The 8,950-nt window shown below is 51.7% G+C and overlaps 1 protein-coding gene across 1 annotated transcript; it reads right to left on the reverse strand.

Annotated features, from left to right (window-relative positions):
* Nucleotides 1-5,257: 5,257 nt before the first annotated feature.
* EVX1 (even-skipped homeobox 1) lies at nucleotides 5,258-8,737 on the reverse strand. The gene is made up of 3 exons (XM_061997372.1): nucleotides 8,302-8,737; nucleotides 6,573-6,823; nucleotides 5,258-5,788 (listed from the first exon to the last, which is right to left on the reverse strand). The coding sequence occupies exons 1-3, from the start codon at nucleotides 8,735-8,737 to the stop codon at nucleotides 5,258-5,260; spliced, it is 1,218 nt and encodes a 405-aa protein (XP_061853356.1).
* Nucleotides 8,738-8,950: the final 213 nt, after the last annotated feature.

Here is an 8,950-nt window from a genome sequence, read left to right on the forward strand (position 1 = left end):
GGTTTAAAAGCTTCATTTTCACGTGTCCTTCTCAGGAGCAAAGCAAGGCCCCGCGGAGATGGGGCTGTGGGCCACGAAGGACGGCGTCGGGCGCGGGTGGTTTCGTTCCGGATCGTGGCAGCCGATGCGGCAGGGCTGGAGTTTCGCAACGGTCCCCTTCACAACTCCACCTGCGGCCCCGCTCCCTTCCTCCGGACAAGGAGGATGTGCCGGCCAAGCGAGAAGGCGTTTGATCATTTACTGCCCACGGAGGCATTTGTTTTTCATTTTGCAAATGCTTCCCTTTAAGTAATTGTTCCTGTTAGGAGCGTATACCTTTCAGTGGGCTTCGCCGCGCTATAAATAATCTCGATGAAGATGCAAGGATATGACTTTCACAAGATTGGCCAATTGATTAAATCTGTGACCTGCAATTGCGAATAATCTTGGAAGGCTATTTAAACAGATGAAGGCCTAAATTGTCTTGCTTGTATCTGAATTAATTTCTCATTCATCATCATTATGAAGTGATTGGTTCTATTCAGACTTTGCAGTCTACTGGAACGAAACTGGATTTAAATGAGACTGTAACACAATTTAAATACTCTCTAGCTTTAACGAGGCCAATCGAGCATCTGCAATAAACACAAATATTTTTCTAAACAGCCTTGTTTTAAATAATTACTTAATACTTTCATGTGATGTTCTTAAGTGGCAATTTCTGTTTCTGAAGTCCCAGGCACTTCTTTGCAGAGAGGGCAGCAGGGAAATCTCTTTATGCATTTGCTTCATGTGTACATATGCATGCAATACACCGCTGGAGATTGTTTAAAATTAGTTATGCAAATATTTGTGTAAACCTGCGCCACGTTCTTGGTCTTACCTAAGCTCAGTTGAACAGGTTTTTTTTTAATAATTAAAAACCAGTACATTAGAGTCCAGATGTTGTGATTTATTTGTTTTTCTGTTCGAAGATGCTGAACTAGCCATTTATTTCTCCCCCTACTTAAAAGAAGAGAGCGATAAGAAGAAAACCTTTCTAAACATGGTGACCGGTCCTGGCGAGACCTATTCTAACCGCATCCCCTTCCCGGTACCAGCTCTGCAGAGCCGCGGAGGAGCGGTCAGCCCATCCGCGGGTGCGGACGGGGGACGGGACTCTCCCGCCTTACAAAGGGGCAACGAGAAGATAGGGAGAGAGCAGGCAACAAGCGAAGGGCTCCGGGGTGAAGGATGTAGCAAAAGGACGTGGAATGTTTTCCCTCCCCCTTCACATCCACTCAGGAACCTAATGCGCCTAAATGAAGCCGTTTGTGTTAACGAGACTCCAGCTCATCCTGACGTTGGCTTTATCCCAGGGACACTATTGTAAGCGGTAGGAGAGCTGGCCTTGGGGTGACATATGGTGGAGAGTGTTTTCAGGGGCTAAGCTCAGTAGTAAAATAAAGTAGCCAGGCGAGCAGGAGAATAATAGAAAACAAAAGAATCCTTCAGATATACAAGCCAAAAGCTAAATGAGCCGCATGCCTTTCTGCAGGTGCCGGCAAACGACCTAACAACCGAGCAGAAAATGTGAAATATGGAGGGCCGATTTTCTAATGATTTAGGCGCTGGAGTAAGGAATAGTGCTGGGAAAGCAAATCCGATTCAGTTTAATCATACAACCTTAACAAAAACGTATAGTCCGAGACGGGAAAGTAAGCGTCAGTCTCGGTGCTCTCTCACTTAATGGTACGGGAGGTGACATATGAAACACAACAAAGATGGGCTGAGTGATTTGATTGTAACGGAGCAATTTAATGCGCGAGTTACAGCACGGCTCCCCGGGATCGTTTATGCTTAACCCGTTCTCTAGAGCTCATCTTCCTCTTCTGGTCCTTCTTTATTAGTAGTATTATTATTCAGTTGTTTAAAATGAGCATTATCCCGAACATATGCAGTGCAATCAGCTCGGTCACACTTACAAGAACATGCTTTAATAAGGCAATCAATCAAACCCTAACAAGGCGGGGAAGGCCTTTCACAGACGAAATTTGGCTGGCTGGAAAGCGGAGCCGATGCGACACATGGGATACCCCGAAGACAACTCCGTGGCCGCTGGTGACAAGGGGGCGGGTGCCCACCGCCGGCTTCCCCAGGGCAGCCCTGCCCACTCGGCAGTGGTGAGGACATTTCCCCGTGTGGCTTCGGCCCGGGCCGGATCCTGATTCCTCCAAGGGGCTCGTCTTTGTCCAGGGTGAGGCAAAGGAAACTTGCCTGTCTAGCTGGTGGCAATGGCTCGAGGCCAGAGGCAGAACCTACTGCTGGGTCAGTGCCCTGTATCGTTGCCGGCGATGCCCCAAGTGTGCCCAGAGCCGGCACCTCCACCAGCAGTGAAGGTGTTAATGGCACTGGCCCCACGCAGCAAAAGGAAAATTTCATTATGAAGTAATGAGTAATTCCTCCCAGTGAGATGTATTGTTATATCTTCCACTTCAATTTAGGAGCAGAGCGGCTCAATTACCTAGAAAATACAGTCAATTAAAGGCTGCTGATTGGACACGAGGACGGATCATCGATCTTGTACTTTCCAATATCGCTCCAGACACCTCATTTTCCCTCCTCTATTAACTGAAAATACTCTTGGCATTACTGCGACCCGCAGCCTATTTACCTGTGGCAGGCAATCTCTGCCCTGTGACCGAACTACCGAGAAATTCACAGACACCCTTTCCCACAGCATCCTCCGAGAAAGGGCGGCTGGGAGGGCGGCAATGGCCGCCCAGAGCAGCGTGGGAGAACCCGGACCGCATCGGCCGCGGGCGACCCAGGCTCCCGGTCTGTCTCTGCCTCCCCACTGCCCGTCCATGAAGCGCGGGGGGATGTCCCTTTTACGAGTGGCAGCGGAACACAACGAGTTAAATATTATCTCTCTCACACACACACCCCTAGATATAGAAAATACGTGTATTTGAAAAAAACTCTATAACGTTGCCCTGAGCTCTACTCTATGGTGTTTTGCCGGCGACGCCCGGACGCGGCCCTGCACAGAGCCTGCCCTGGGGCTGCGGCCCGGCAGGACCCCTGGCAATAGAGGGGGACCAGGGGTCGTCTATGACCCCTCGGTTTTGCAGGGCAGCACTCAGTGGCCCCCTCCGGCCTCTTCATCGCTCCCCTCTACCGGGATCACTGGTGGAAGGTGTAGCATGCGCTCTCTCCCCAGCCTCCGGTGTGTCGGACCGGTTCTTCTCCGGGCCGCTAACAAAGTAAGGAGCGGAATGGCTAACAGGGCTGGGGTGTTGTTCGGTGCTGCTCTGGGATGCAGTTTACAATTGTCATATCCGGAGAATGAGGAGAGGGAGGAATATATCTGTGAGTGTCCAAAAGGGCTATTGGTTTCCGTGTCCAAGAGGACATCTCATTCAGAAAGGGCAGATCATTCCGCCCTTAATGATTTAAAGATGGTGACTTTGGATCAGTTTTCAAAAAGCTCTAACAAACAAATGTATTCTTTTGAATGGAAAAATATATCCCAGTACGCCCGTGTCTGTTCCTCACTCTCCATCCGCTATAGGGAAGGACTGCTATTCACTCCCTGTCCTATGCACAAAAAGCCTCCGGTGTGACAATAAACCAGAGGCTCCTTAGTCATTTAACACTTAAGTAGATAGCAGAGGTGTCAACACGTCTTTGTTCTGTCCAGCGTTTATTTTCTGCTTGTTGAACTGTAACTGTTAGAAACTGCACGAAGGTGAAATTTGTCTTAAGCAATACTTTCTCTTTTCTTTTTCTTTTCTTTTTTTTAAACCAAACACAATGAAAGTATGAATGATATGTTGTTAAAATGCGTCTGCTGTTATTACCGCTGGGTGGTGATGTTATTGTTGTTATGATAGTGTATTCTTTGGGATATTTTTAAATAGGATGAAAAAAACAATTACGGCTTTGGAGGAAAATACTCATCCCGGTGTCCGTGTTTTCTTTTAAATTTTAGGTTGACAGAAATTCAAGCAAAAGCGATGATGCTACCTCCTTCCGAAATACCTGTCAGCGGAGAAGGGGGACCTTGGGAAATAAATAGTCGTCAAGAAGGAAGAGGGACGAGTGTGAAGGACATATACAAATTCAAAGATTAGAGGTGGGGAAGGAAACACAAAACTCAAGGCATGAATTAAATGGAGGCGGGGGGGGGGGAGAAAGAAAGAAGATGCAGCAAAGGGAAGTCAATGAGAGAATTAAAGGCTGAAGTACAAAGGAAGGGAAATCGCCTTTGCTCCAATTTACAGGCTGATGATTGTCTGAAGGAGTTGTGCTCCCTGTCACCTAATCTCTTCCCTTGGCGGCTTGTTAGCGTTTGGCACTGGGTCTGTGCTCACAGAGCAGTGTACATTCGATATTCAAAAACCCTCTTTACATACACATCACTTGCTAATTTCGTCGGTGTGTGCACATTTCAACGACTGATAATAAGACATTGTTCTTTAAAGGACAAATAGCTCTGACCCGTAAAGAGGAAGGAGCTCGTATTTTTTCCGTGCCAATGGCAGTCTGCCTCTTAAAAATACAAGTCGGAATTAAAGAGCAAACGAAATGCTCAGCTTCTTCTCAAAACTAAGGAGGAAATAAGGGAGAGTAAAGAATGCGATTAAACCACGAAAGCAGTGTACAGAATGACAATTTTTGTTTATGGCAAAGCATTGTTTTTCTCCAGAGACAACTGGATAATACTATTGAGGTGCAATCCAGAAAAAACCTTTTGGTTTTGCTGTTTGCTTGTTGTTTTTATTTTCTAAACACTGTGGTAGATTACATCTTTGCTTTCTTCATGCGCACAAGCCATTTCGTTATCGAGATAATGTTTCTTTCAAATATCTCAGATTTTCATTCTCCCCCGCAAAGGTTTGTGCAAAAGGTTTGTTACTGTGACCCACAGAAGCCCCAGCCCTCAATAAGAAGTCTACCCATGAAAAAGAAAGTCACGACTCATTTCTATAGGTTATCGAAGTATATTTCATTCGCGTTGGTTTTCTTCCTCTTCCGTGCCTAAAATCATTCTTAGAGACAAATCACTAATCATTTATTTTCCTTCTTCTTCCCTTTCTTCCTTTTTTCCTCTTTGAATGGAAATCCTTTTAAAACTGAGCTATTTTTAGTCTCTCTTTTCTTTGTTTGTTTGTTTGTTTGCGCAGGTGCCCACTTGTGGGTAGAGAATACGATTAAATAAACACCAGTTGTAGGTACATGGACTTAAGAGAATACCGGGAAAGGAGTGAGTTTTTAATAACCCTGAGACGAAGGTTTATCTCGTTAAAGGTACTTCTTCTCTCTGGTCCATGGAAACTGAGGTGGCTTTGCTCAGCACAGAGGGCGTGAAAGTGAGGAAAGAGTCAGTCCTGGTTGTAGCCGAACAGGTAAAGTCTGATCCGGAGGGTCTTTGTGCCAGTCCGTTGGACTGGCCGCTGTGGCAAGCCAGACAGGAGCACGGGTTGCCCCCGGCGCTGCTGAGTCCATGAGTCGGGGCAGGGTAGAGAGACGGGTGCCTGAAGGCGCAGAGCAGTTCTGGTCTCGGGTAGGGGTGGGAGAGGACCCTGAAGGTGTCCAGCGGCCTCAGGGGGGTACTGAAGGGAGTGGCGGCAGAGGCCGACGTGGCGCCGATGCCCATGTGGGAGTAGTAGGGTAGGGGCAGGTGGGACGGGAACGGGTAGGGCAGATTGCCGGTGGCGGCCGCGTGGCTCATCATGTATGTATAGAACGCCGGGTCGGCCGGGTGAGGCCAGGTCATGGCCAGGCGCTGCCGCTTGTCTTTCATCCTGCGGTTCTGGAACCAAACCTACGGGGAGAGGGGAGGCGAGAGCCGTCACCCGCCACTGCCTCGCTCCTCTCCGCCCGAACGCCGGCACTGACACCGGCACCAGCCCCGGGGCGACGCGGGCAGGAGCGGGTCTGCCGGCGAGCAGAAAGATCCGCGCCAGCTCTCCCTCCCAGAGGGAGTTGTCATCACGTACGGAGGGATCAGTTAAGCCCCTATAAATCTACGGTGAGACCCAATGGAGCAGAGCTTTTAGGGTGCTTATTTTCTTTCCTTTCTCCTTGCTAGGTCTTGCCCTGTTAACCCCCTCGACTGTGGGCAAACCCGACAGCTCTGCCTCCTTGCTGCCGTGTTGCAGCCAGAACTACCTGGGATTACCGTTGTCGGTTTTATTTTCATGTGTAAGCGTTTTTGAAAAGGCAAAGCAAAGCGAGATCAAAACAAGATCTGCTACTGGCTTCCTCTTTTCTCTCCCAAGAGCCGAGCGAGATTTGGACTGAAGGGAGGATTTAAAATAACGGGGGGAAAATAATAATCCTGGGAAGAGATAGGATTAGCAGTGCTGGCTGGAGTGGCTCTGGGAGCCGTGTACCCTCTCTCACATTGCTGCTTGCTGCAGAATGCGGGCAGGGCCAGGAAAGGGACGGGGGGGGCAGGGGAGGCGGGGGGGGCTGGGGGGGGGGGGCTGGGGGAGAAGGGGGGAGGGAAGGTTGTGCTGGCGAAGTGCTTTCCCAAGTTTTGCAAGGAAATTTGGCCATATAGATTTATATCGTGCTAATTGGAAACATGTCCGAACTGTGTGTACCTTGATGGTGGTTTCTGGCAGATTTAGAGCAGCCGCCAGTTCACATCTCCGGGGCCTGGACACGTAGTTCTCCCGGTAAAACTCCTTCTCCAGCCGGGCGATCTGCTCGCGGGTGAAGGCGGTGCGGTAGCGGCGCATCTGGTCGCTGGCGCTGCAGGCCAACGAGCCCTGGGACCCGCCACTGCCTCCGCTGCCCTTGGGGTGATCGCCCCCGGCGCTGGGGCTGCCGGCCAGCGCCTCGGAGCACGGCCCTGCGTGGGAAGGCCGGAGCAGAAACACACGCTTGGAGGAGGGCCGACGTGGAGGGATGCTCGCCACCCACCTCCCCAGCAAGATCCCTTTTCCCCCCAGTCCCTCCCTATTCGCCTTTTCTGCCCGGCTGGGGAGATATCCAGAGAGATCAGGGATAGGGCAGGAAGAAGGGGATGCAAGTATGGTTTAAGGGTTTGATGAGTGTCTATTCACTGGCTGGACCGTTACTTGCTCGCCCTTCTCTTCCTTCCAATACACCCACACCGCCCTGGGAGTGTCTGATCGATGCCCCCGCGCTGGCTTCCTGCGCTGTGAAGGCAGGGGCAGCCACTGTAGCCATCCCCAGACCCCGAATGGCTCGGACAGGCAGGTGTCCGAGTGGCACGGCACCACGGTCCATTCCTCCAGCCCAGCATGGGCCCAAGAGCCGACCAGCCGGCAGGCAGAGATCCTGATCCCTCCAAGGGAGATGTGAGGCCTCGGAGACTCTCCACTCAGCCTCCAAAGCACAGGGTGGGATATCTTCAACGAGCCTCTAAGGGGTGGGAGGGGGCAGACAGCGCTCCCCGCGCTTCGCGGCTTCTTCTTGAAGTGATGGAAGAACGGGGAGGAGTGAGAAGTGGATTGTTGTCGGGGTAGAGGGGGGGCTCTACCGGCCTGGGAAGGTGGGAACACGGAGTGGGGGCAGGGGGAAAAAGGGGCCTGGCCGCTGCATTTGCTTTCAAATGCAACTCTCTCTCATTGTGGCCGAGACCAAAGGCAATTAATTCATTGGGACCATTTCCGAGCTGGCGCCACCGAGACATAGAAGTGACAAGGTAATTCGGACCTCTTATCTTTTTTTTTCTTTCTTTTTTCTTTTTTTCCCCCCCCCCCCAAAGTGCAAACAAGGATCTCGCTGCCGCACTTGGGGCAAGCAGGAGTCGGCGAGCGATTTTACGGTCTTAATGGGCACTTCCGCACTCGCCCGGGCACATTTCACTCTGCAAAACCACAAACAGCTCTCAGGCAGAAAACCCGTTTGATCTTGCCCCCCCGCCTCCAACTCATACAAAAAACCCGTCGGTGGGAAGGCTCGGAAGGGGTTTCCTGGACCATACACTGTCCAGGCGATTGGAAAGAATTTAAACCAAAAAAAAAAAAAAAAAAAGGAGATGAAGAGTGGGTGGTAGCCTTGGCCAAAGGGACAAGCTGCAGACCTGATGCACCCATGGCGGGAAGCTTGGCTCCCCTCCAGGGACGCCGAGGCTGCCCTATGTCGTGTCCTCTGACTCCCAAACAGTCCTCCCCGTGGCAGGAAACCAGACAGGAAAGGAGATGCCCCCTCACACACCTCGATTTCACTGCCCCTTGCTCAGCTGGCGCCGTGACGATCCCCGCCGTCAGCATCCCCCCCACACACCCTTCCGCGCCCCCCAGTGCTGCCCCCAGCCCCGATGCGGATGGGGAGCCGGAGGCATGGGAAGGAGTTGGGTACCTTTGCTGTGCTGGTACTCGGCGTTCCCCGTGGCGCAGTCCGGGGTGCAGCTCACCTCGATTTCCTCATAGAAATCCGACTCGGTATCCGAGCTGCTCTGCTGCCCTTTGCTGGAAGGGGGCTCCGGGGCTGGGGGCTGCTGTCCGGACGAAAGCAGTGCTGCCGCCGCCGAGCGGCTTTCCGACACCGTCCCTGTCCCTGGCAGCACCTCCACCTCCTCGTCTTCTCCACCACCTCCTCCTCCTCCTCCTCCTCCTCTCTCCCGGGACGACAAGGGGCCAGGTCTGGGGCTGAGGCAGTTCCGATGGATCATCTTCTCCTGCGGCTCTGGAGCGGGGCTCCCCACTGCTTCGGACAAATTAGGTACCCTCTTGCCAACTAGCGCTCCAAGTTGTGTGCCTTCCAGAAACATTACCATCTCCTTACTGGTTTCCATTGTGGCTTCACTTAAGGGAGGGGGGAAAAAAAATCCAGATCTCTTCCCCCCCTCCCTCCCGCTCCGGCCCCAGCCTTGTGCAAACCCAGCAACCCTCTCCTGGCAATGCAGACGAGCAAGCGGTGAGATAGGGTGACCTTGTGATGCGAGCGCTACACTCTGCTGTGCTGCTCTGGGAGGGATCACCATTGCCCTCTTCTTTCTAAGCTGTCA

Source organism: Colius striatus, chromosome 5 (genome assembly GCF_028858725.1).
Source record: "Colius striatus isolate bColStr4 chromosome 5, bColStr4.1.hap1, whole genome shotgun sequence".
NCBI lineage: Eukaryota > Metazoa > Chordata > Aves > Coliiformes > Coliidae > Colius > Colius striatus.

What these genes read in the sequence shown, in the direction of transcription:
- EVX1 (XM_061997372.1), bottom strand. Translation starts at nt 8,737, where the DNA reads ATGGAAACCAGTAAGGAGATGGTAATGTTTCTGGAAGGCACACAACTT. An exon ending in CGAGTACCAGCACAGCAAAG is followed by an intron (nt 6,824 to 8,301) that starts GTACCCAACTCC and finishes CTTCCCACGCAG; the next exon opens with GGCCGTGCTCCGAGGCGCTG. An exon ending in TGCCAGAAACCACCATCAAG is followed by an intron (nt 5,789 to 6,572) that starts GTACACACAGTT and finishes CTCTCCCCGTAG; the next exon opens with GTTTGGTTCCAGAACCGCAG.